At 46.7% G+C, this 27,202-nt stretch overlaps 1 protein-coding gene across 2 annotated transcripts in view; it reads right to left on the reverse strand.

Moving 5' to 3' along the window:
• Window positions 1-2,299: 2,299 nt before the first annotated feature.
• Window positions 2,300-27,202, reverse strand: part of CHD2 (chromodomain helicase DNA binding protein 2) — a 44,828-nt gene continuing 19,925 nt past the window's right edge. For both annotated transcript variants that reach the window (XM_065847065.2, XM_071814003.1), the window contains 26 exons: window positions 26,487-26,703; window positions 25,774-25,863; window positions 24,761-24,951; window positions 23,611-23,799; window positions 22,511-22,673; window positions 21,972-22,124; window positions 21,414-21,485; window positions 20,111-20,260; window positions 19,365-19,513; window positions 18,772-18,868; window positions 17,983-18,075; window positions 17,315-17,488; window positions 16,219-16,394; window positions 14,686-14,727; window positions 13,566-13,705; window positions 13,040-13,178; window positions 12,751-12,901; window positions 11,489-11,611; window positions 11,078-11,206; window positions 10,202-10,342; window positions 8,875-9,009; window positions 7,917-8,095; window positions 7,413-7,512; window positions 6,649-6,865; window positions 6,030-6,279; window positions 2,300-5,916 (listed from right to left, as the gene is read on the reverse strand). In XM_065847065.2, coding sequence (XP_065703137.1) covers window positions 5,583-5,916; window positions 6,030-6,279; window positions 6,649-6,865; window positions 7,413-7,512; window positions 7,917-8,095; window positions 8,875-9,009; window positions 10,202-10,342; window positions 11,078-11,206; window positions 11,489-11,611; window positions 12,751-12,901; window positions 13,040-13,178; window positions 13,566-13,705; window positions 14,686-14,727; window positions 16,219-16,394; window positions 17,315-17,488; window positions 17,983-18,075; window positions 18,772-18,868; window positions 19,365-19,513; window positions 20,111-20,260; window positions 21,414-21,485; window positions 21,972-22,124; window positions 22,511-22,673; window positions 23,611-23,799; window positions 24,761-24,951; window positions 25,774-25,863; window positions 26,487-26,703 — 3,994 coding nt within the window. In that variant the 3' untranslated portion in view covers window positions 2,300-5,582. The remainder of the gene's footprint in view (window positions 5,917-6,029; window positions 6,280-6,648; window positions 6,866-7,412; window positions 7,513-7,916; window positions 8,096-8,874; window positions 9,010-10,201; window positions 10,343-11,077; window positions 11,207-11,488; window positions 11,612-12,750; window positions 12,902-13,039; window positions 13,179-13,565; window positions 13,706-14,685; window positions 14,728-16,218; window positions 16,395-17,314; window positions 17,489-17,982; window positions 18,076-18,771; window positions 18,869-19,364; window positions 19,514-20,110; window positions 20,261-21,413; window positions 21,486-21,971; window positions 22,125-22,510; window positions 22,674-23,610; window positions 23,800-24,760; window positions 24,952-25,773; window positions 25,864-26,486; window positions 26,704-27,202) is intronic.

The following is a 27,202-nucleotide window of genomic DNA, read 5'->3' on the forward strand; positions in this document are numbered from 1 at the left end:
AGCCCAAAGACACCCAGCGACAGAGATCTGAGACCTGACCTCCCCATCCTTCAGAGCCCTGAAGAACCAGTAGCTTCCTGGAAGATCCAAACCCACTCTCTCTGCCACCACTTGCACCAGCTCACAAGAGCTCGGCTTTAGCTAAATCTGTGAATTTGTAAAAACTACCCAGAGTATGGGGGCTCTAGGGGTCTTCTGTTGGTCACTAACAGTCCCCTGCTCACCAGCCTTGGGCAGGGAGCAGGCAGCAAGAGCACATCTGTATCTCCTGGTGGGACAAAGAGCTGGATGTAAAGGGATGGTGATCCCTGAGGGACTGGGGTGTCCTTGTCCTCGTCAATCACGTGCAGCACTGAACCTTCCCCAGGAGGTGAGCGGGGAAGATGCAGGTTGTGCAAGGACACCAGGGCAGTGATAGCAGCAATGACCCTACGGCATGTCCAAGAGGTCCACGTTGCTCTCCAGGTCATGCGTGAGGGCGCAGCCTTTGGGGGCTCTGAGGTCCAGTCCCACCCCTCTGTCTGAAGCACATGGTCCTGTGATGTTTGGCTGCTGAAGTGCCACAGCCCGATGTCTCAGCTTTGGTTTCAAGCCCCGTCTGGGCCGTGCCTGCCCATCCCCTGGCCCCAGCCCTGGCTGCTCTGAGCTGCAGCCACCCGGCTGCTTTTCACACCAGCCTGTCTGGCAATAACCACAGCTGCAGAGTATTATTCACCAAAATATGGGGTTTTGCTGGGAGCTGGCTGCCCTCTAGAGGGTCCGCTCTTGCACAGCGTAAAGCAAAAAGGGGGAGCTTCTCTGTCACCCCACCCCTGGCTGGAGTGGGTGTGAGACAGGGCTGTGGGTCCTGCTCTCCACAGCTGTGAAGTGGCTGCCCTGACCACCTTGGACAATGGGATAAGCCAGTGGCAGTGACCGTAGATCCAGCCTGTGCAACATGGACACGGTCCAGCCCTGGTCCTGTCCTGCCCAGCACCCTGGGGAGGTCACAGCACTCGGTGGCCTCGTGGAGGGGACATTCCTGTGGGACTGACTGGACCTGCCCTGATGGGAAGATCATCCCCACCCTGATGGAAGATCATTTCCGTCCCTGGCAACATCCCAGGCCAGGCTGGATGGGGCTCTCAGCAACCTGATCTGGGTGAAGATGTCCCTGCTCGTGGCAGGGTTTGGACTGGATGGAGCTTTGAAGGTCCCTTCCAACCCAAACTATTCTATGATTCTATAAAGATGCAGGAGGTTGCATCACACACACCAAGGGGTTATTTCCCCATCAGCTTTCATGGGGGGTCAGGTTTTAACCATTTGCATTGTGGTGCTGCAGATGCAATGGGCATGGGGATGCCGATGTCCTCCAGCATCAAGGCACTGGTGTTCTTACCTATTGCACTGCTCTGGTTCCTCAGGCCCTTGCTTCTCCAGCTTTCCTGTGGGTACCCCTGGGTAAGAAATGAATTAAAAACATCACCTGCCTCAAATAGATTCAATTCACCCCCTGTGCTGCAGGCAAGGACACCCAGACCAGCTCCCCATAGTGCCTGCGTCTCCCTCCAGCCGAGCCCCCTCTCCCTGACGCAGCCCCACAGCTACCAGCCAGTCAATCTTTCCATTAGGAAATCCCGTTTTTCAGGGGCATATATAATAACTCAGCTGTGAAATTTTCACTTTAGTCTGAAACTTGGCTCAGCAGCAGAGAGGCTGGGAAGGGCTGGATGCAGGTGTGAAAAGCCCTTTTTACAATGAGCCTTTATAACTTGGGAGAAATGGCTTTAATCCTGCAACGTGTCATGTTGTGTGGGCCTCAGTGTGAATGGGTGGAGGGGAAAAACCAAAAACCGAAGCAGTCCCCAAGAAGCCATCACATGCCACCCGGGAAGAGGCAAGTCCTGCTCAACAGAGCGGAGAACACCGATGCAATGGAACGGCACTTCTAGAGAAAGGGGAATTCTCCCCAGAAAGGGTCAAAAAGAAGTTTACACACCCCCACAGATCCAGAAAACATGGAGATTGGATATACACACAAATGCTGGTACCGTTCCAGTAAAGTCCTGTTGGGAATGGGTGAGGAAACGCACGGCTCCTCCTGGTGGGGTGGAAATTCCCATCCAAAGGGGTTTCCAAGTCTCTATCACCGCAGACTGTGAAACAATGTAAAACAGCCAAGAAGAACGTGCTTATTCCTGCTCAGTGAAATATCCATCCCGGCATGCCCGTGGCTCACAGGAAAGGACCCTGTGACCCCCTAACAGCCCCGGCTTTAGGGGCTGCAGGACCCCCCGGACACACCATGCTGGCACGGTTCTGAAAATCTCAGTAACACTTTTTAATATACAAGAATCAAAAGTACAGCAGTTTTACAATGTAGGAAAATTTAATACATACTATATAAACAACATATTTACATCAGAAATCACTAGGACAGTGGCATTTTTTCACAAATATAAATTAATAATTACTGTTTTTAGTCAACAGGTTTAAAAGTCCACATTTTTACAGTAAGAGTCCTTCTCTCCCCGGAGGGGAGGCGGAGGTCGGGAGGAAACGGGTGAAAGCAGAATAGCATTTTTGTGTGGATCACCTACACTGTTCACTTAAGCACTTCAGAGAGATGTTAAGAATCCACTTTGGTTGGGCACCGCATTGTCCGTCCACAGCAGGTTTTGGTCTGCAGGACTTCCATCCTGTGAATTCACAACTTTACACCATTTCCAAAGGGGTCAGGCTGAAAAATTATTTATTTTTTATTATTATTATTAAATAAAAACCCAGCAAGTTGCTACTTTTTCCTGCAAAGAGGCTAGAGGGGATCCCACAGCTGGTTCGGAAGGAAGAGCTGTACCAGATGCTGACACAAACACCACAGTGAAGTTTATGGCTGTGGACCTGTCCCCTCCGATCCCACTCACACCCAAGTGACTGTGTCTGGTTATGGTCCCTACATCAAGGGGACATCAAATGCATGTGTGTGTGTGCTCAGGGAGGACTTTCTCCCAAATCTAGTTCTTCAGCTTCATTAAAGCCAACCCCAGCTAAGATCCACCTGCCATGAGTGAACAAAACTATGTGACCAGTATCAGGTTAATGTGACAGTGGGGACAGCTCTTCAGTGGACATGGGTAAAGCTTTTGCTGTTCCACACGGAGGAAACCCCAACCAACCTCATACCAGGCACCCAGGATGAGCAGAAACCCCCACATCTGGGCACAGAAAATGCTTCTTGCTGGGGTTCAAAGTTTTCCTGCACCAACCGTAACACTGGTCTGGCCAGTATTGCCTTTTGCTGTAAGTGTATGGCACCAACTTTCCAGCACGATAGCACCACTTGGTGAGCAAAAAGAGCAATTCTCTTTGCCCCTCCAAGGTGTCTTCCATTTTCACATTAAAAGCTAACACCTCTGAAAAGAAAGGACCTCTGTCAAATACCACAGCAAGTGCGCCTGCAATCACAGCTTAGTGAGAAACGTCGCAAAAAACACTATCTCAACACCTCCCATCACCCGTCAGCTCCAAGGGGTCGGTGGAAGACTTGTCTCCTCCTGGGCAGGTAAACACAAGGGTAACACTTTCTCAGGGCAATTCAGCACTGCCCATACGGGTTCTGCCCCCAAGGAAGCAAAACTGCCCTGCGGTTGGTGGAAATCTTGCAAAATTAAAACAAAAGGGGAGCAAAACACTTCCCACGCATCCCGTTAAAGCAGTGGGTTCAGAAAGGAGTGAGTGACGGCAAGAGATTCGGGGACATGGGGGTATTAGTGTTGGTTTGTGTGCGCCTCCCAAGGCGCGGGCTGGAGTTAGGAAGCCAGCCCTGAACACCCATCTCCCCTCAGACTTTCCGGGGAAAGGACATCACAGCTTATTCAGGTCAGATACTGGCATCTTAATATGAGGCTCGGGTCCTGTCCCCCACCAAAAAGAGGAGTCTGGAACAACCCAATCCTTAACCCTGAGCTCTGGGAGATGATGCATCCCCAGACACCACGCTCCAAGCAGCCCGGCTGCTGGGAGAGCTTTGTGGTCTCCAGGGATGCGACTCTACAAACAAAGGCCTAGGACCTGAAAAATCATCACCCAAGCTACTTCTGGCCAGCAAATCCGTGCACAACCCCTTCCACCACACCACAGTCTTCGGGATGGACACTGTTCTGCATCATACGCTGTGGCTTGAATACTTGGAGGAGTGTTTGCTCTGAAGTCCACTGAGCTGGGCTATAGATCCCTCTTCTCCCTCTGCCATGCTGTGCTCTTAAAACATTTGCTCAAAGGATTTTTAAGGACTCAGTCCTGAATTCCTCATTCTCTCCCCGCTAACTTAGGTGCTAAGTCCTCAGGCACGTTTCCAGTTTAGCCAGATGGTTGTTCAGTGCAGGTACTTTTAGCAATTCCGAGTTCCTGCTGACTGCTGGAAGGGTGGCACGAAGGTGGCCGTCGGCTGAACAGTGATCAGGCCACTGGCTTCCTATTTAAGTCTGCACTACCTTATCCTTTGGTTGCAGTAAAGGTTTGCAGTCACTGCTTCACAAAGCGCAGAGAGGAATTACTTGCCCAAAGACTGGAGCACTTCAGTGGCAAGGAGATGAGGAGCTTCAGGATCTCCAGATGCCCAGAGCCACCTTTTGACCTTGCAGCTCCCAGCCAGCATCTGTTAGTTCCTGAGCCATCCAAGCTGTCCATGTCAGAAGAAGAAGAGGAGCTTTGTTAGGAATTCCTGAGCCCTGTCCACTGGGAAATACTGTTCTCAATCCAGTTTCTTTCCTACTGGTCAGAAGTGAACTAAGCCTTTGCTAAGGGGGTCTTTTTTTCGCATATCCCAAAGCCCCCCAGAGTCAAGATTTGCCAGTTCCAGCCCTGAGGGGGAAGGAAGATGCCCTGCATCTTGCATCTCTTCTGTTGCAGGGGACACAACAGCACTCAAAGCAGAGCCAGCTTCTTGAAATGGATAAAGACACAAGAAATGATAATGTGGCCAGAAAAGTAATGGATCGTCACCAGCATGGTTGCAACTCCTTTGGAGTCACTCTGCAGGGACATCGAGTACCTCCTTCAACCAAGCTTGGCTGCTGAGGGACTTTCCTGTTCCTCCTTTAACCAAGCTTGGCTGCTGAGGGACTCTCCTGTCCCTCTTTGAATATCTTCCCATTGCCCTGTGCTGGTTACACACAAGGCCCAGCCCAACCAGTTTATCCCCAATCCCAAAGCAGCATCTGTCATATAACATTAAGTCAGAGCAGGCACGCAGCCTTCTGCACAATCCTAAGCAGCATCGATCCGCCTTCTCGGTTTGGGGAAACACTGGTTGGGGATAATTCCCTTGGGTCCATTGGAATGGGGAAAACAAAAACAATACAAAAACAAAACAAAAACAAAACAAAAGAATGAGGCAGCAAGGCTGGTTCCAAACGTTCAATAGTAGAAGAGGGGAAAGGAAACGAGAATCCAAACCAGAACAAAGAACTAACGAAAATCTTCCTCCAACTGCTCCTCCAAAATCCTCCTTGACCCAGCAAGATGATAGCAGCATGTTCAAAGTTTCTTGTTGCATCAAACCAGGTATTTCAAATGTTCTCTTTCCCCTCTCAGTCACTTTATGCTTTCCGAATGTTCCAGTTATAATCTGGATTGGTTTTTTGTTCTAATGACCTATCCAGAGGTGACCTGTGATCGAGAGGTGACTTGGAATCATGGGGGGATTTCTGAGAGGGAGGCGAGCGAGGGTCCGACACCGCAGGGTGAGGTGGAGGGAGCGGCTGTTTGTAATCTCCCGATTTGTCTGTGTGGAAGGACCGGTAGTGGTCCGAAGGTCCTTGGCCATGATATCCCATGGGCGGCCTGTGATCAGACATCCGTCGGAAATCCTGCTGGTGGTAGTTCTGAGGCCTGAACTCATCGGACCGTCGACGCTTGGAATCGTGGTGGTGCCTGCAGAGAGAAAGAACAGATGCAGCTCAGTTCTCCAAGGAAAGCCTGGCCACCACAGTTTGCAGCGTTGCAAACTCCTCCCAGCCTTTCTGAGATGAAAATGAATTAATTACCTGTCATAATAATCCCGGTGGCCTCTGTGGTCTCGGTCACTGTTGTATTGTTCATATGGTCTCTTCCGGGAGAGGTTATTTGGTCTGTAGTTCCCAGAGCTCCGGTGGGGATCTCCACGAGATCGCCGATCGCCGTAGTGGTGGTCCTTGTACCAGTGCTGCTCATACTGGTGGTGCCGCTCCCCACCCCACATCTGGCTGCTGTTGCCACCATAGTTGAACTTCCGATCCCTCTGCCATTCTCCTCGGTCTGCAATGAGGAAAGCACCACTAAGTGTCTTTCATACTTTAGTTTGAGACCATTACTTTGCTGAATTATTTAAAAAATGAAAACTATTGCTGTGCCCCTTTAGCTTTCTCCTCCCTAAACTATGCAGGACAAATTTTATTCTTTGAATTTCTTTATGAGAAAGAAAGATAATATTCTAGCAAATATTATTCTGTCCTGTTCTTATACTCTTTTCATCACTATACCGTCATGTTTCCTAGCCCAGCAATAAGCACAGTGATAATTTATGTTCCATCGCATCAGCTTTAAATCTGACCAGCTGCAAGTGCCAGAAGGATTTGTGTCCAAGAGCAAACAGCCATGAGGTTAGAAGGGTTTTTCGGTGCTCACCTGTGTTGCTGAAATGTCTCTTGTTTGGATGGCCGTAGTTGTCACGTGGGTGTCCATGCATCTGCTGCTGGGCATGGGAAGGGGGCAGGTGGATCTTCTGGGAATGAGGATTGTGAGGCATGTGAGACTGGGACATCACAGAATCGCGGCTGGAGCCTGAAGGCTCTGGGCGGAACGGCTTCTTCATGCTGGACATGTCCTCCTTCTTCTTCTGCTCCTGCAAGGTGCAAGAGAGGTTTACAGCTCAACTGCTCTTCCACTAAAAGATTCAAACTATGTGAGCCGTGGCCTCATCTGCCAGGCTCTGGATTTGTCTGAAGACTCTCCACGCTATGGGCCACCTACTCCTTTGTGAGGGCTTTGTTTGTCAACTGTGCCCAAGTGTGGGATGAATGAAAAGAGTACAAGTGTGGTGGAGGACGGGCACGGCTCTGCCCCACACAGCTCTGCTTCTACATCCCAGCTCTACAGGGCAGCGCTCCCGGGCTTTTCACTCTAAAGGTCAACTCAACGCAATGTGCCACACCAAACAATGGTTACTCCGGGTTAGAACAACCAGGATAAAGTGTCCAGTGTTGTTAGATGAGGGGAGAAATGCCACGTGGAAGAGGAGGCAAAGGCAACCAGGACTGTTTAGATGTTACGAGAAATCACAGACTGCCAGCAACAATAAAGAAAGTCCATGATAAGAGAAAAAGTATTGACACTCCATGTGCAACAAGTATTAAAGACAACAACCAGAGGGAAGGCGCTTCAGATCTCACCTCCTCTTCCTGTGACCTTTTCTTATGAGCCATCTTGTAGAGTTTGTGCAGTTTTCTAGCATCAAATTCTGTGAATTTTGACACAAATATCCATAGGTTCCTAGAAGGACATGAACATTTTCTGTTAATTGGTACATCAGCAGTTTAGCTGCCATCTGCTTTCAAACCAACATCAGACCAGTTCTGTCCTCTCTGGAAAACAGTCTCAACCCAGCTCAGGACAGGATGATCAGGAGAGCTGGAACAAAGTTCTTCAAAGTAAAATAAAGAGGTTTGCACTGGTTTATCTAAACTAGTTCTGAAATCAATTCAAATGAAACCAGCACAGCTTGCAGATAAAACCCTCACTTGGGACTGGTCATGGACTTAGTGGGCTAGAGAATGCAAGAATTTGCAGGTTAAATAAGAGGAAAGTGGCACACTCATCCACATGAAGCCCAGCAGCCTCTGACTACCATTTTTAAATATCATAGGCCAGCCAAAGAAACCAAAATGATCCCTTACCTTCTCCATAGCTTGATATGATCCTGGTCAGTGTAGGCTTTAAGGCACTCTGAGATGCGGTCCCCAATTTTTAGGAGGCAGTTTCGTGTGTGCTCCAGCTGTTCTTGAACCGTCAGTCCCTTATCAGGCTTATCGAGTTGCTTCAGTGCTTTTTTCACTGGTCTCATCCTTTCCTTGCACTTGAAAAAGCAATAGGGAGCAGAAAGTGATTCATTTGGCACAGGGCTCTACACTGTTCCCTTGTTAATCAGATAGAGCTCGAAGAAGTTCATTAGCATGAGACATTAGCTTTATCAGACCATTAGGCAAAGAGAAAACAGCTATGAAAACAGCAATTTGTTAGACATGCTGCAGAAAACAATAAGGAAAAGACAAGAGTCTCCCCATCCCCACTGCCCACCCCTTCTAGAGGGGAACAATTTGTAACTGCACACGTGATCTGCTCTTGTGCGGATCCCACGGCAGGCAGGGAAGCGTAACCGAGCATCAGCGCGCTGAATCAACAGCCCTGGCTGGATCAGTGCTCACTCCATAGCCTCCCTGTCCATCCCCATCTGTGGTCACTTTAATCTATTGCTTTTACCCAAACTGAAAGACATGAGATGAAAGCACCATCTTTTTTCAGTTGTGCGCATCAATGCTGTGCGCAGACATAAATCAGACAGGTTTCTGCTGCCTGACTGGACCTTTCACACATCACAGAGGGAAAATAAAAGAAAAAACAAAAAGACAAAAAATAACACAGGACCTGCAGCAAATACAGAGATTTGAATTTAGACAACTGTTTTTAAGAAGTGGTATTTCAGTATTTCCCTGTGCAAGTTAGGCCAAGGAGAGTCTACCGTGACAACTTTTACTAAAAGGCTATTTTTACAACGAGCCTTGCAGGCACCTTTGCTGCAAGAGCATTTACACAACCAGGGGAGCCGCCCTCCCATCTCCCGAGGAAAATACTCACTATGCTGAACGTTTCTTGGTCCAGATCATCGTCCTCGTCTTCTCCAATGGGGATGGGTTCACTCCCTGCTGTAATGTGGACGGGACCTTGTGATCTCTTCGCTTTACTTCCAGATTTGGCTTCACCACCTTTTGGCTTTACAAGGACAAATTACACACATCACATGATGAGCCAGACTGCAGGATCCCAAGCGATCCAACCAACAACCTCCACACTACTGTTACTGGGAGTTGTTAAATCCTAGGCACCACTCCTACAACTTTCCTCCCGAGATCTCAAACTGTTTAGCTGCAATGCCTCTATTTAGCTTTATGCCATCCTTGACGAAGCTGAGAGAAATCAGAGCCAACATTCTGGACGTGAATACAATATTCATACTCAAGGAGAGAAAACCAACATTGAAGACTTTGAAGTGAGGTTAAGCTAAATAATATATATCCATTGCAAAGGACAGAGCTCAGAGTAGTCTCATGTCTATGAGGATCTGCAACATCAGGTCATGTCACTAGTCCTCAGACCCTCTGGAAAGTCACCCCAAATCACAGCCTGTCAGTGTAAATTTTGACTGATTTTATTTATCTGCAGTCAGAGCCCTTTAGAGTCAAAGTCACACCAAAAATCAGAGGAAAGCAAACTTTCCCCTACATAGGCAACACTTATGACCTCAGTGTCAAAACACACTGGGCATGTAGTACATACCTGTTCCTCAGACAGGTACTTCAGGTCATTATTACAGCAGCCTTTACCCCACTTCCAATCTCAACCCAGCCTCAGGGCAGTTGTACCCAAAACTCAAGGGTCATTTCAGTCCACAACATACCATTGATGATGAAACATTCATTCTGGTGAGTCCTTAACAGTCACAAGGACAACCCACAGTCTCGATGGTGTGGACAGTTGGGTTCTTTGGGGTGAATTTAAATAAAAGGGCAATACAGACAAGGAGCTGCCAACCCCATGATAAATCACAGCTGAACAGAACTTTGATTTGAGTGCTCCAGGCTCTTCCCAATTTCTCCCTTAACATTAGCTATTTGGCCATATCGCTGTCACAGGGACAGCTGTATTTTAAAGGCAGTCTGACAAAATCCCTTCCTTTTTGCTCACATTCCACCAGGCTTTAGGATAACATTGCCTTCTCCACTTTTTGCTGCAATTCTTCAGAAAAAGAATTCAGGAGGGCTGAAAAAGGGATACCACCTCACCCCACAGTGCTCCATTGATGTCTCTTCACACAGGGCCTTTAATGAATCATAAGTCTCATAGCTTACCCTTCTGCTCAGAGACCTCCCTAGCTCTTAAACCACTCCTGAGAGTTACCACATACCTTCTCTTTCTTGTCTTTTGTCTTCTTCTTCTCTTTATCGCTTTCCTTTTCTTTCTTAGTAGTTGTCTGTTTTTCCTTGTTCTCTTTGTTCTCTTTCTTCTTCTGTTTCTTCTTCACAGGGCTCTTATCCAAGCCATCCTCCTAGAAAATCAATCATGGCACAGTCAGACTGGAGTTCCTCACCTCATGTACACTTTCTTCAAAAAAAATGCAGGCAATTTCTGAGCTCCATCCAAGTTTGTCCTCACACCTCCTTAACCAGACAGCAAGCACTGCTTAACCAGCTGCAATCCACCCAAACCTTGACAAAAGGATATAAAAAATAGATGAGCCCCAATCTGTAACAAGCTGGCAAACTAGATGTGCTGCTTTCCTATGCCAGCCACGCTCAAGAACGCTCAGCCCCTAAGGTAGATACCGATCAGCACAGAAACAAAAACCCTTAGACTACAAGCCAAACCACTCAAAGACAGAAGGCTTTCTAAGCAACAGCATGACCTTGGTGAACTCCATCTTCACCACTGGCTGACGTACTGACAAGGAGCGGGAAACAATTCTTCTTTCTCTCCTTTATAAGGGCAACAGGCTTTGTCCTGAGACAACCTTTCCTCCAAGTCAATATGTGGATGTGTGTGGCCATTCTAGGATCTCCCAAAACACTTAAAGCACTAAAAGTGTGACTGGTGAAGGTCCTTGTTTCACCCTGAGAGCTGTACATATGTTTTTGTGAGTTTGCCAATCTCCTGTGGGAAGCACCATGTAGCTCTCCCCACTTTCACAAGGCGTTTGCTAGGGGTGCTTCTCAAATTGAGTTTCTGCAGTAGCAACATTGCTTAGAGAGACCTGGAAAAGCCGTTACCCACCAAGTTGACTCACCTTGACTTCACCTTCTTCTGACTGGTTGTCAGAGTGCCGAGGAGAGGACAGTTCATTCCCATGCTCGTCTTTGACTTTGGGCGCCTTGTTCTCTTTCTTTACTCGTGGTTTCCTTTTCTTCAGCTTGCCCTGGTGAGAAAACAGAAAAAGTCAGGGCAAGCAAAGAGCTACAGCTTCTTCCTGAAGACACACATCTCCTGAACATCAGGCATGAGCCTGAGTCCTTCAGTAAGTGTAATGATTACCCGCCCCATAATAATTATCATTGAAGTATCACAATGCAATCAGACAGCAGATAAGTCCCTGTTCTTTCACATAGATGATGTTCAGTGACCTGGGAGCACAGACTGTCTCCTGCCATCAGCCAACCTCTCCTCCCAAAACCCCCAGAATCCAGCAGCCACAGCTCACCTCTTCCCCATCTTTCATGTTTTCTTTCTTGTCCAGATCTTTCTTCAATAGTTTCAGTAGATAATCAACTCGGGTCTGGAGCTGTTTTCCCTGAGGTTTCTTATCTGTCTCAACAGGCAGAATCTTTGACAAAGAAGGGAAAAAAAAATACACCCACATGAACCTACCAAAGTTTGACAAAAGAGATACACACTAGTAACAGTCCTTCCAGGCCCAGCAAAGGGTTGGAGATGCTGCATCTTCTCAGGGAACAAGAAGGCTCAAGCATTTCTTGCAGCTCCTACACAGACTCTCCCTGTGTAGCCAAAAGCGAAGCTCGTAGCAAGCATCCCTCCCCTTGGCCTTTTGCAGAAGGCAGCTCTCTACATCCTCTGTGATCTTTCTCGTAGGTGAGCAAAAAGAAGAAAAAAAAACTTTGCAAACTATATTTGGGACCTTGACTTGCAAAACTGACTCCACTCTCCTTGACAGATCAGATTTGTTTGTGACAGCCTTGTCACAGCAGGCTGGTCCCTCTGGTAACCTGAGACATTGCTAAAGCCAGGATACAGCTCTCAGCCACAGCCTGATCTTTGCTAAAAACACTAGTGGGGATGTCACGGGAATGTAACATATTGGCAGCAAAGCTGGTGTAGAGATTCGTGATGTTCCTCAGCCCTGTGTTGCAGTTCGCTCTCCTTTCATTGTGCTGACACAACAGACGGCAGCTTGTTTTTAGCCTGGATTATTTCAATGCAGCCCCCAAAAACAGTTCTGATGGGAATGACTGAGGAACAGAGGAACCAGATGGAGGTTCTCCAGTTGGCTTCCCTGCCACAGCCAGTCATGTAACTAGACCCTCAAAGCTAACACAGACCAGTCTTGACATAAGCAGTTTGAAATCTGTGAAATATTATTTCCACACAGAAATTCAGACTCAGCTTCTTGTGAGATGCTCAAGGAAATATCGAGTCACAATTATGCAATGCACCCTCTATATTGTGCATGTAACCACACATGTCAGCATTACCATTTTCTTCCTGCATCATTTCAATGTGGCTCATATGGTAATATTCAGAGAAAATTTACTGCCAATCAAATAACACAACTCTGCTTTCCATCAAGCATGCAACATTCCGTGGAGGTCATTGTTTTCCTCAGTATTATTTATTATTATTTTTGGAGTGGTTACAAACATAAACATCTGTTTCTGAAGTAAATCAAACATATTCTCTATGATCACTGCAATGGACCCAATGCAAGCAACAAGCAAAGCGACCTACCTTATCAGATAACTTCAATTCCGGATCTGTTTTAATTAGCTCCCAGTTTCCATAACCATGTTCGTAAATTCCCACTAACAAGCGAGAATCCTCCTCCACTCCCCAGTCTACATCAAAATGGGCAGCTTTGACACGGCACGTCAGGCGGTACCTGAAGGCATTTCAAACATGAGCTACTTTTAATGCTGCAGAGGATAAAGCAAATCCACATATCTAGGCCATTCTCTTTCCACTACAAAATCCAAATTCCCTGAGCCTCTTTTTGCATTGCCTGCTTAGCCAAACTCACTTCTTCCTTTCTTCGGGATCCGCAGGAATGGATTTATGCAGCATTTCAAACTCTTCTTCATGTTGGATGATTGATTTCACATTGACTTGGACACCAGAAATTTTGATAGTAGGGCCTCTTCTTTTTCCAGGTCCTTTCCCTGCTCAACAATAAAACACAGCAACTAAGAGAACTCTTACAAAAAGAAGTGTCTCAGGAAAAATGTCTAGACACAGAGATCAAGACCTTGCCTGCAACCTCTTACTTAAACATAAGGCTGTCTGCTAAAACAGGCCCAAAACACAAGATTTTTTCAGTAGCTCACTTAGATCTGCAATGCAAACAGCTCTCTATCATTTTCTTAAAAACACATCCAAGTACACCAATGCTGTTGCTTCAGTAGTTTCGTTCAGCTGCAACAGGCAGAGACCCAGTGGGAAATCCAGCCCAGCCCCCTTTATCTCCAAACCAACAGCACAGAACAGCCATACACAAAATCATAGAATAGTTTGAGTTGGAAGGGACTGTTGAAAGTCATCTTTCTTACCTTCACCTGGATTTTCTTTCAGCTGCTCCTCGTATTCTTGCATTGCAGACACACAGCTGTTGTGGATGAGTTCCCCTAATCGTTTCAGGTCAGCCACAGACTTATCCACCAGCTCAGCATCCCGGGCAATACACTCCAGCCTGGGAAAGAAGAATTGCAAGTTTTGGATTTGATAGGGCATATCTCCTCCCAGACGCTTCCCGAGCAGTTGTTTCATAGCTTTTGTTAGTCAATACTGTATATTTATGAATGTATGAAACCTGCAAGAGTTGAGTTTGTGCAGGAAACAACACAGTCTTCTTTGAGATTTAACAGCTGCAGACCAGCACAGATGCAGTTTAACTGTTCAAATCCTTTGGATATTTTAGTATTAAAGCAAAGGTGAGAACTGTCTAGTTTGGGCACAACAGGCACTCTGTGACTGTCCAGCACTCCTCCCTGCCTTCTCAGTTCCATTTTAACCCCCTCTGATGGTCCAAAGCTGCCATCTGCTGTCCCTTTAGCCTGGCTGAAATCAGTAATGTCAAGGCCCACACACAAGCCTTGTGTTTCACAACAGAAGAGTACAACCAGCTGAAAAAACAGTCATTTATCACATGCAGGGATCCCTGCCTCAGCTCTGAGACCTCAGCGAAGGGCTACAGCTCTCCAGACCCCACACATGTGCCCATCTCATAGAGCGGATCTGCAGACCCACGCTCGAGGACGCTGTGTGCAGCTCTCCTCCCCTTCAGGAGGGATACAACAGCGAGAGAAAGATGCTCTGAATTCAGTCTTGAAACTAATATGCACAGAGAAACTTGGCAAGCGCTTTGGGCAGCTGCTCCCTCTCCTTTCTAGGCAGAGTGGAAATGCCCCAAGGGCCAGGCTCTGCCAGGATGATGATGCTGAGTACGGCCCAGCGCCACCACTGCTCTAAGTTGCTTTTTGGCCAGCGTTCATCAATGCCCATCAACTGAGATGTGAGGGATTGTATGGCAGCGCTTGGGTTACTGATCAGATGACGGCGAGGCTTTGTGCCATCCATGGAGGTCGTGTCCAACACCCACAGTGTATGCCTGTGCTTAGAAATACGTCTCCTCACGATAACGCTCTGGAGCAGGGCCAGGTTAGGACTCACCGTTCAAGAGGCAGTCCAAATTTCTTGTAAGCCTTGATAAACCTAAGCAAAAAAAGAAACAAAACCAAACTAAACCAACCACCAAAAAAGCAAATCCAATATCACAAATCACTTGAATGTATTAATTACAGCGTGCCCCATTATCAACCTTGCATTCCACACTGATCAGTTAAGCATCACTTGGGTCTGGGAAGCCTAATTCATTAGCCTCCACAATGAGTTTTCTGACTTTGGTTGGAGAAGAACACAGCATTATTATGAATCTTGGATGTTTGACAGATGAGGAAAAAAGAAGAGGAAAGTTGTAAGTGTAGTGTAAAAAAAAAAAAAATTTGAAAGAAAGCATTGGCTCACAACATGTTGGTAATTATTAACTTCATTTTTCCAAAAAGAAAAGATGCATTAAATCAACGTCATTTGTAATTTTAATGCTCAGGCTATAAGTGTAACAACCCATGACAGAAAAGCCAAATGTGGTGCAATCCATCACAGAGGTATTCAGACAGGGATTGCTATTTATTTTTATGTCTTAATTTTATTGTGAAAATCACTGCCATCGCTAACACACAACTTTAGAGCAAGAGTCAGACACTGTTGCTGCAGCTGAACAGTGCCTTGTGCTGGGAGTAGACCCAATGGCTTCAACTACAGATCATTTTTAATATGAGTTATTTTTTCCTTTTTTTTTTTTTTCATCTTGTGCTCTTTCAGCTTCTTTCTGCTGCATCACAATAACCTAAATGGCTGCTATAGTTCACATCACAACCCCTCCTTCCTTCTCTATGTTTTCAGCCTGGATATGGGGCAGCTAGAACAATATGAAAAGTCTCTCTGACCATCTCCTGTGTTAAAAGTACATCAACTCAGACACAGAGAAAAGTCAAGGAAAACTCACAACCCCCTCTCTTCCATCTTCAACTGAACATCTAGGCAGAGCCATAAGACAAAGATCTTTGGGAAAGGCTCAAGAGTTAGGAGATATGAGAAGAAAATAATGCTCTGGGGTTCAGCTCCCAACTGACTTCAGGGACACAGTGCAGAAGAGGATACAACACTGCTGGGATCAGCTGGACCGGTGCTTCTCATGGGGTTATTTTGCCAGAGTTTGGCTTTCACTTAAAGCTTAAGTCAGCAGAACAGCTGCCAGAAAAACGTCAGGAAGGCCAGAGTCCTTGGCTTCTCCAGCTCTGTGTCTCATGGCACCTAAGACCTCACATGTAATTTGGAATTAGTTTGATCCACTTGTTCCAGGAAGGGCAGTTACAAGAGGGATTAATTTTGGGAAGGTAACTGCTTCACTGCAGCCTAACTAAAGACAATCCAGTCCATTTTGCAAGGACCTGAATGTTGAGATCATCAGCTGGGAGCAAACTGAATTCTATAAAGGTGCAAAAGCTGGCCCAGTGAGCCAGCCCCAGCTAAGCCACTAACGTGCTTACAGCTGAACTCCTCCCAGATTAATCTGTGGTTTTCTCCACCTGCATGGAATTTCTGTATTTGTTTTCTGAACTGTCTCTTGTGCACAGCACTGACCTCCTGATTTCAGCATCAGTAAATCCTTCCACGGTATCTTTTCTAACACTCCGAGGACGCCCCCTGCGCTTTGGTCTCTTCTCATCGTCAGTATCATCAGTCTCGCTTTCTGATCCAGATGATCTCTGAAGCCTTCTCTTAGTTTCTGCATCTGATTCACTGTCATTTGTCTGAGCCTATATGCACCAGAAAAAAAGCAGTACAGTTAACAACCGCTAATCTGCCAACCTTTTCTGTCCCTCCCAAGCACTGACACTATTTCATGTCCAGACTGTAAAACACCTTGGCGTCTCTTACTGAAGATGCAGAAGCCCAAGTAACCAACTCAGAGAGGCTGCACACCCTTTCAGTTTCCCGCTATCTAATGCTCTGGTGATCTTCCCTTTAGAGCCTTCTAGACAGCAGTTTCACAACTGCATTCTGATTTACTAAGGTATCAGATCCATTAAAACACGTTGATTACCGTGGTTTTGTGCCACAGTCTCTTAAGCTGTTTCAAAAAACAGGGCTCCTCAGAGATCTGGAATCAACCAACATGAATTATCCTTCTCTCTAGTTTCCACTTTGATGTTTTTCCCCAGCTTATCCCAGAGAACAATTCATAACCCCTTAAAGTCCCATATCCCAGAACAGTTTCCTTGTACGGTCTGTTTTCTATTGGATTGGGGTAGATCCCATCACCTAAAAAATAACTTGGGAAGATGCCATCTCTTTTGCCTGCAAGAGACACATTTAAGCAAAAACAGCCCAGGGAGCTAAGAGAACCCAAAGAAAAGAAACAGCCACAAAATGGTACAAACTGCAGTAAAATCTGCATTATACAGTTGGATATTTTGCCCTGTGGTCACTACATGTTCTCTTTATTTTTTCTGCTAAGACAAGTTGTACCAGATCCATGAAGAGCCCTCACACTGCGTTACAAACCATGGGCCTGATGCACGATGCCAACAAGAGGTTCATGTGCTGCCTCTGTGCTTTACTCCTGACCAGTTTTGGAGGAGGGAAAGAAGCACTCAGATGCCAAGAAGGCTTCCCTTGAGTGTTTCATTTGCCAGCTCTCGCCTCCTGCTTCTCAGCAACTCAAGACAGGCTGTACCTTTTTAGTAGAGCTCCGGATTCGAGGCAGCATATAGATTTCCTCCAACTCTTTCTGTCTTTCTTCCTCCTCCACCTTTTTCCTCTGCTCCTCTGGAATAATATCATCCCAGTCCTTCTGGGACCGCTCATCCAGCTCTGGCTCTTCATCCTCCATGGTTGCAAAGTTGGCCACCTTTTATAAGCAAAGAAACACTTTTAGAAATTCCCTTCCCTGGCAGGAATATCCCAGAGCTGTCTGCTAAGCCTCAACTCCTTCCCCATAGGAATTTTGCCAACGTTTCCATAACTACTTTATAATTGATCCCTATGTCACTACATTCCTGGTTCCTTGCCACGTCTTTGGCTAACAGCTTTTGAGGAAGTACGTGCAGTTTAAGAAGTACTGCTGAGCCTCTCTAAGTTATCGGGTTTGTTTCCAAATTTGGTAAATCCTGCATTTTATTCACAGCCTTCAAAAGCACTTACTTGAAATGAAATTAATACCCATAATGAAATGAAATTAATACCCATAATACCCATTAATCCCCAGCTTTCAAACCCAGACTGCTTTGTACAGGTCACCTCTCACCAGGCCTGATTTGTCCTGCTTGTTCCTGACCTTACCACTATGGTAAGATGTGGGGAGCCACATTTCCACACCCCACTACAGAGCCTGGGGGTCCATACCTTGAACTGGGAGAGAAGCTCGTCGGTGGCACTGGTGGACACTTCGTTCTCTCGTGTTTCAGCCAGACGCAAAATCTCATCAATGTCCATCTCCTACCAGTCAGAAAGAAAGAGCAATGAAGTGGAGGGTGCCGAGCACAGCGGGAAATAGAGAGGTTTTGAGAACAGACTAACACGCACTGTGCTGATAGGAGCTAAATAAAGTGCAAATATCTGCAGGGTGTCATCACCGAGGGTAGGGATGAACTATCTCAAGTGGTACAAAAAGAGTATAAATAAGGGTGATAGGACAGAAGAAGAGGAACATCAGGGCAAATTTCCAGTCAGTGAGATGTATTAACTGTAGATTCCCTCAGGAGAAGCTCTGCTACTCTGACCATTAAGAGAATGGGTCAAAGCACTAAACTGTCGAGCAACAATGCACTGAGGCAGGAGAGAGTGGCCTATTTGACTTCCCTGTGCTGACTCCTGCCTCCCTGTGAGAACAACCCAAAAAGGATGCTGAGAAGTGCTCAGAGGAGGCAGGGAGTGGAGCTTTCAGCAGGCTGTGCTGTAACCAGCTAATGAATCCTCTGGAGCCAAGGGACTCTCATAGTGACCATTACTATTTAAACAAGGCTCTCCTCAACCTCCTGATCCCCCAACCCCAGAGCTCTCCTACTTTAGCTTCTCCAGACTCACTCGTGCCCTTATCACTCACCTGCTCTTATGCAAAGGCCAAACACAAAGAAACACACACAGTCCCCCATGCAGACTACAAGCAGCTACATGATTTCAATTCCAAACTACCTGAGGCTCTGACTCTTCCCCTTCAAGCTCCTTGAAGAGATCTTCAGCTCCGAACTTCAGAATAGCTGTCAGTTCCTCTTTGTTGAAAGGATTTGAGCTGCAAGAAGAAGTGAGAAGGAAAATGTGTTTTGAGCTGTTAAGTCAGCACTGCTACAGCACAAAAACATACCAAAGTTTTTCCTAATTAAAGCAAGAAGTAAGTTTTCTACCCAGCACCATAAAAAAGCTTTTTTATTCATTCTTCTCTTTCCTGCGCTAGTACTGACAACTACTGTAAAGTAGGGGAAAAATGGGGAGAGTCTGAGGTCACTGCAGCTCTTCTACCACCAGGTTCCCTCAGACCAGGATGATTTCTGGGAGGAACACAGAAGGAAAAACAGGCAATACACTAAAATTAAGGGGTTTATTTCTGACCATCTTTATCCTATGTGTCAAAATTACCAGTTGCATAAGCCAAATCAGTGGATGCCCCTATTACTTATTAGCCTTCTGTCCTGTTCCCTAGCCAATAAATATCGGGAAATACCAGCAGGTGAAGCTGGCTGTGCCACATGCTGTACCAGACACCTCTGTCTCCTGACACAATCACCTACTTGGATCGTCCAGAGTTGTTGTCCAGAACAGTTCGTCCAGTAGTGTCCATACGCTGGATCACCAGATGATCCAGCACCATTTTCTTCTTGGCCCTCTCGATGATCTCCTCCTCTACCGTACCCTTTGTGACCAGGCGGTAAATATTCACCTGAACGGCAAGAAGAGAGCAGAGCTGTTCCCTCGAGCTGAACATGGTCTGCTTACAGAGCAGCTCTCGGTTGTTTCACAGAATACTAGTCTGCTGACATTGTCTCTCCATGTACAGATGTGCCGTTTTAGAGGAAAAACGAGCACATTCTTTTTATATTTCAGGGGAAACAGCTAAAATCAGGCTGGTTAACACAGAATAAAAACCTTCCAAAACAATCACACGAAATCCAAACTAGCATCAAACTTTTCACATACTTAATAAAACCTTAGTTAAGATGGATGTTCTACTTCCTAAGTTTTTCAGGGCAAGAAAGAACAGAATTCACGAGGCTGAGAATGGCAATGCCACTGGTTGGGTTCTTGGTTTTGAACCATTCCAGAACCCAAAGCCAACAGAGAGACCTGGCATTTGGCAAATTTGAGCTGACTTTTTGTCTCCTGGCTTTTAAATGAGCTTCCCTTGGGTTGGCAGTACTTTCTGGCACAGGACTGGGGGCAAAAAGACCATGTTTTCAGAAGTTCTGCAGAGGTGAGAGCCCACTTAGATGTACACACTGGAGCAACAGAGAAAACGACCCAGGGTCACTCCTCTGACCTGCTTCTTTTGTCCGATCCGGTGAGCCCGAGCCTGAGCCTGAAGATCATTTTGAGGGTTCCAATCCGAGTCAAAGATAACAACAGTATCAGCAGAGGCCAGATTAATTCCCAGCCCTCCAGCTCGTGTTGACAACAAGAAACAGAAGTCCTGGGGGAAAGAAAAAAAGCATCCACAAGTTACACCAGCCTGTGACTGTGGACACAAAATAGCAGTGGTGACTTTAAAGCTATGCATGATGTAGGGAGGACTCTGCTGTACTCATGCTCCTTAAGAAAGCAGGAATAGGATTTTCTCCCACACACCACTCTCTAAGCAGAAGCAGAAGGTGAGGCGGTGCAGGCAGGGGTGAAAGTTGTGCTATTCCAAGATGGGCCTGGCATGCATTGTTCTTTGAGAGCAAACTCAACCAGCTCAGGGCAAGGGCACCATGGAGTCACTTTTGAAGGTCAGACCCCACTGCCCACCAAACTCCTACAAAGGCAGCAGGCGAACACGTGTTTTCTGTTGTCTGAAGCCTGCAGGGAGTGAGATCAGCAGCCAACAGACTGTTTGAGTCCTGGTCCGAGGGCATGGGGTGCCAGGTTAGAGCCAGGATGCCTGAGCCCCAGTGGATGAGCCCAGGAGAGAGGAAAGGGCAGCTTCTGTGGACACTCCTGCTCCTTTCCCACCCACTCTGCTGTCTCCTCACCTTTATTTGTTACTTGTCCCACTGCCATGAAGCATCTGGCTGTATCTCCTGGGTCAGCCACGACTCCTCCCCAGTCCAGGCCTCTGGAGCGAGGACGGGTATTTCTCAAGACTGGGCTGACTGTGGCACAAAACAAGTGCCTCACACCAGTCACTGTGAGTCAGCAAGCCCAGACGAGAGGCTTGAGACACCTTCTCCTATTACGCTGGAGACTTTCGCCTCCAACACCAGACTTCACTGCCTGCCGACACTTAAAATCCTCCTCTTGCCTCTGCCACTTCATATCCAGAACCAGCTTCAGACCAGAGGAATCATTTAGCAACCACTTCATTCCCCAGACCACAGGGGGAGAATTGTTAAATTCTGACTCTTCCCAGCATCTTTGGGACTTTCTGGAGATGGGACTTACGGCCCTGTTCTTTGGATGAAGGATTTAAAAATAAGCAATATGGCTAGTTGCAAAACCTGCTATATCTGTGTCTTTAGAAGTATCTAGGGTCCTGTAAAAAGAAATGAACTGAACTAATCCCCTGTTGGCAGTCACATCCATTAACGCCTGCTGCTCCGGCAGCCCCCCCGGCCCCCCTGTGCAGGACGGCCCCTCTGCGGTACCTCGGAGCCGTCAGCGTTGAAGTGGTCCAGCGCCTGCTTTCGGATCTCCCCTTTGATCGAGCCGTCCAAGCGCTGGAAAAATCAACAATAATGATAAACGAAAGAAGGAGCCCTGTGGAACTGCTGCATCCAAGTTCTGGGAGCCCTACAGCCCCTTTTCCCTGCCTGCAGCATTTAATCATTAAAAATAGCCGCCAATTAAAAATAACTGGCCTGCCTTAGCCCACAGGCTAGGGGAATGCTCAGTCACACAGCGGGTGACACCGCAGCTCCCGTTACAGGCTCCCAGCCAGGGTGGCTGTGCTCGCTGTCCTCTCCTCGGGGTTTGTCACAGGACACAGCCCCAAGCAGGGGCCTGTCAGGAGTTGTTTTGTGGAGATGAGGCCACACTGGCATGAAGGGACTTCCCAGTTCCCTCCAGTGTGCTTCAGTAAGCGTAACCAGTGATCCCAGCCATCAGTCTCTGGGAAACTCAGTGAGTCCCATCGCCCAAGCTCCCTCTGCATTTTCTTGAATTTTCAAATGAAGCCAACTGGTTTCCACGCTGATGTTTCTCACCTGAAAAGGGTAGTGTTTGATAGTCAGGTACTCTGCCAAGATGTCCAGCATCCTCACCATCTGGGAGAAGATCAGCACTCTGTTGCCTCTGTCCCGCAGCCTGGTCAGCAGCTTGTCCAAGAGAATTAGCTTTCCACTGCTCCTGATCAGAGACTGAAGAAGTAACCATCATTCTAGCTGATGCTTTCCAACCTTACCTTAGGTACAGTACACAGAGACACAGAGATCTGGTTCTGTTGGGGCCATGCTTCTCCTGGATATGTCTAATCAAATCATCTGCATTTATACACCAGAGGTCACACAAAAAAAATGAATAATCCAAAACAGATCTTATATTACAGGCACCTCCCACTCTAGATGGCCAGAAAATGTTGCCCACAGTGGAAGGGGAGGGCAGGAGATTCAGCGGCTCAGCTGTGAGGACTATTTCTAACAGAGGAGCAGCAGAAGCTAAAGCTTCACCAGATCTTATCTTGGTGTGAGGCCAGGAGAAATGGGAAAATTAAGGAAAACCAGTGGTAACCAAAGACACTGCCCACCTGCAGGGTCTCAAGGCCATTCTCTCTCTCGTTTTCCTCGGGAGGTTTGATAAGGTAGCAATGGTTGCAGCACTTTTTCAACTCCATCACAATGTTCAGGAAACCAGATGTGCTCCCCCTCGTTCCCTTCGAAAGAGCTTTATAGTTTCTTGTCAAAATCCACCTGCAGGCAGGAAAATAAAAAGTTCAGGTAATTTCACAGTGTGAAGTGGGCACACAGGAGCCTGGGAGGAACAAAACTGTGGCGACGAGAACAATTCATACAGACGCAGACAGAGACGCGAAAGCACACTGTTTTCGTTAGCAGCGAGAACAGGGCCAGGCAAAGCTGAGCTCTCTTTCACTAACAGTTCTCAATTTATAGGTTTACAGATATAGGGCTGGACCAAGAGGTTAGACAGTTTTTTCAAAAAATGTTATTCTAAACACATCACACTCATGTTGTGACTGTTTTCAGTCATGTTCCCACTCACATCTCGTGGGCGGCGTTCTGACCCACGCATTCACACACCCAGGCCCAACATTCACACATCATACATATGGGGGTGGTTTTCTGACCCAAGATACCATTCTCACTGGCCTGGGCTATCACTTCAAACACCCATAAAAAACATACTTCTGTATAGTCTGTCCAAGGCCCCTCAGCTGGAACTGCACATCCTGCTGTTCCCACACAAAACCTTCAGAGATATCTTGTTACGGCATCAGTCTACTCTCTTCCCTTCTACAGGATACTGCTGTTTCCTCACTAGAAACCCTGATTTTACTTTCCTTTAGATATTATTACAGGTGAACATTAAACAGCATCACAATTTTGTGGACAACTTTACTCCCTCAAGAAAGACACAGCCCTTGTCCTGCAAAGCTGGCCAGTTGAATTGCATCACTTCAAAAATGCATCTCCAGGCTACTGGAGATGCTTTTTTTAGAGGAAAAGGTACCACAGAACTGTAACTCAAATTCCTACCATGAAGCCCCTGGTACTACACCGATGGCTGTCACATTGTGTTATGAAGGACAGAGTACATTGAAACATATTCCCACACAGAAAAACGTGCCCATTTCTATTGGCACTCCCAGTAACATAATAAATGACTCACTTGTAATACTGTTTCTGCAAAGCAGACATTTCCACACGGAGGATCTGCTCCACTTTGGCTGGCAAAGATTTCTCTACATCCTTCTTCACTCTGCGTAGGAGAAATGGCTCCAGGACTTTGTGAAGGCTCTGGTAGCCATTCTCTCTACCTTTCCCGTGATCCTCTTCAAAATCCTCCCAGAACTCAAACCTAGCAACAGAAATGAGGAGCAGAGTGGGGTCATTACGTCTTGTCTTATCACACCAAACATCATCTACTGGATATGCTCCTGCTGCACAACAAGAGAGAAGATCATGATGGAGATACACTGGAGGATCAAAGGTTCACTATGCTCTGGCTAACTAAACAGACTGGTGGTAAAAATTGAAGCTCTCTGGGCATAGGTGCCTTCCTAACATACTATCTTTGAGCTCCACAATGACACCCAGGACCCAAAATCCCAGGGTTTCCAGTATTCTGCTCTGCTGTCTCCTGGCAGCAGTTTCTGAACTTTCCATAGTGTGGTCCCCTAGGCAAAGCTTTGACAACTGGACTATGTTTTACTCTGCTCTGAAGGTTCTTTTGGATTGCTAAGATCTGGTCTTTTCCTCCATTGGGGAGACCTCAAACATTTGGGGGACAGCTCTTTTTGCAGTCAAACATCATTTTAGTGAGTCTTGGGACATGCTTGTCTTAGCCTTAGCAATGCACACAGCCCATTTTGTTTCAAAGAAAACAAAGCATTTGTGATAATGTGGACAGGCGAACAATCAGCTAGACAGCACTGTCCTTGAGCAATACTCCCAGAGACTGCCATAAAATGTTTGGCGAGGGTGGCTGAACCACAATGTACTGGAAACCTCAGAAATGGTTGAGATGATGGTTTAAAACAAGTTTAGCTTTTTTTAGAGATGGCTCTAAGACAGCAAAGAGATTTGGAAGGCACGTATTAGGTTTCCCCATTCAATTGGCTGCCAGAAATACCAACACGGTCATTTAACCTCTGATTTTCCTCACCAATATTTGTTTCCCTTTCATTGCTTTAAGTCCACTGAGTTTAATTCAGGGATTTCATTCAGGGACTTCTGTCATTCTGTACTCCCTCAAACCTACTTCACAGACAAGAACGGACACACAGACGTGCTTTTTGAAGGACCAAAAGTAGACTTACTTCTCCGGCATGATGAAATGCAGCAGGGACCAGAGCTCTTTGAGTGAATTTTGAAGTGGGGTGCCAGTGATCAGCAGCCTGTGGTTGGACTTAAAATCAATCAACGTTTTGTACAGCAAAGAGTCATCATTTTTCAACCGATGGGCTTCATCCACGCCTAGAAAGGCCCAGTTAATACTTCCCAAAACAGCCTGGAGGAAAAGAAGAAAAAAAACCAAACAGGTCCCAAGGAGATGCTGAGTCAGGCAAGCCCCACCACCTTGCACAGAAAGCACCATAGGGTGTCCTGCCCCAGCCCCGGTGCCCGACCAACCACCAAGGGAGTTGGGTTCACAAGAGTTTTTTGTTAACAAAATCTTAGGATGAAGATGCCTACACTAATATTGCCTCCCCAGAAAGGAAAGGTGAAAATTAGCCCTGCTGTAGAGTGCTCCTGCCATATCTGAATGCTCTTCTAGCAAGTACACCTATTTTAATCCATTTTTGCTTTAACCTGAAAACACAGTCCTCCCCCAGCCGCCTGCTCCTCCTTTCCCCATGCCCCTGGGCCCTGCTGTAGCACTTAAGCTGAGAGCTTTGATTATTTTTTTTCATTAGTAGTAAGCTTCTTGTTTTCTACTATGACTCAGTGATGCACTGACAGGGCTGATAAGCATTTCCTAAGGAGACTGATTTCTTCTAAGTGTAAAAATCTAGATATTCCTGACACTGTGGTTCAGTGTAATGTTTTGTCCTTTTAACTAGCCTAAATTAAACCAGGTAAAACCCAACTACTGCCCTGCCTGGTGTCTTACAAGTATAAAGAATAACACAACGGTCATAGTACAAGAGTGAAGACACTGCAATGGGTGTTTTGCATTCCCTCTGCATCACTGTCAAACAAAACCAAATAGCAGCTACACGATCTCCATCACCACACAGGAAAGAGAGGGGAAACCCACCAGTCGAGGGCTGGCTTCTCCCTTTCAAGAGAGAAAAGTTCTAAATAAAAAGATCATTGGACCATTACTCACCTTATCCTTGAGAAGGATCTCATATGTTGTGATAAGTGCATTGAATTTCAACCTTTTAGACTGAGAATGGATCCACTCATATTCACGTATCTGTGAGAGGAGGCAAAAGTTAACTTCAACCAAGGAAAGAGTTAACAGCTGTTATTTTAATGTAGCTATAGCCAGAGACTCTGACCAAGTCCAAACCCCTGTAGTTCAAGGTGGCACCTGATGAGCTCAGGGTGCCCAAGGACCAGATTGTTTTAGTGCACACATGGTTCAGCAGCCCTTGCACAGATAACAAAACAAGGTCAAACAACTTGTGGTGACATAACTGTCATCTGCCAAACAAATGCATCATCTCCCTCACTGCTGACACCATTAGACTCAACACTTGTGTGCCTCATTGTCTGAATAATTCAGAATAGAGGAGTTCAGCACTTTTGCACTGCTGTAAGCTTTACTGCAGCATGCCTCAGCCTAGTGCAGAAGTGGTTTCCAAACCCTCTGAGAGAAGCCAGCACCCCTGTGCTCACTCTAAGGGGAGAAATAAGGTAGAAAAGTCCCTGCAGTAGTGAATTATACCCAAGTGCTCAGCTACAGCAGCTCTGGCTGCCCACAGTACTGTCCCCCAGCCTCTCCAGCAGACTGCGTCTCACACGTTACACAGCAGCTCCTGCTCTGCACCCAGCGTTTCTACCCAGCCCCACACCCCTTGCTTTCTGATTACACACCATGTTCCTGCTCATGAGGTCTCCGATGTAAACCACCACGTTGATCTCAGGTGCCCACACTTCAAATTCTCTCTGCCACGAGGTGAGAGTCGACAGGGGCACCACCACCAGGAATGGGCCATAGAGCTGGTGCTGGTGGAAGAGGTACGACAGGAACGATATTGTCTGAATCGTCTTGCCCAGGCCCATTTCATCAGCCAGAATCACGCTGTTGTTCCTGAAAAAGAAGAGAGAATCATAAATCCTGTCAAAGAGTCTGTTTCCGCCACTACTAATTGATTGTGCACCAGCACAAACAGCAACTTGCGACAGGGCAGAGAGGGGGCACTGTAAATACATTTATGTGAACGCTTCCAAGTGGATCCTGGGGACATCTGGCCTGTGTGTGGCACAATAACTTGCAAAAAGGAACAGTCAAGGAATTTGTGAAGAATGATCACCCCAAATTGGCAAGCAAGTACAAAGGCAAAGGGAGAGGGGAGCAAGTGGCCTCATTTTTGGACATTTCTCAAAGAATTGAACAAGTGTGTAAGCATGCCAAGCCAAAAACTCTTTTTCCAGTTAGGACAATGGAAAATTAAGGCTGATATGCTCTAGGTTCACACAGCAGTCAAGTCCAGCATGCGAACATGCCCAGACAGGGAACAACCTTTTTGTTTTTCACACATAGTTTCTTAAGTTCATGCTCCAGATAGTTCCTGCTTGCAGTATCTGCA

This window comes from Patagioenas fasciata, chromosome 12 (genome assembly GCF_037038585.1).
Source record: "Patagioenas fasciata isolate bPatFas1 chromosome 12, bPatFas1.hap1, whole genome shotgun sequence".
Classification (NCBI taxonomy): domain Eukaryota; kingdom Metazoa; phylum Chordata; class Aves; order Columbiformes; family Columbidae; genus Patagioenas; species Patagioenas fasciata.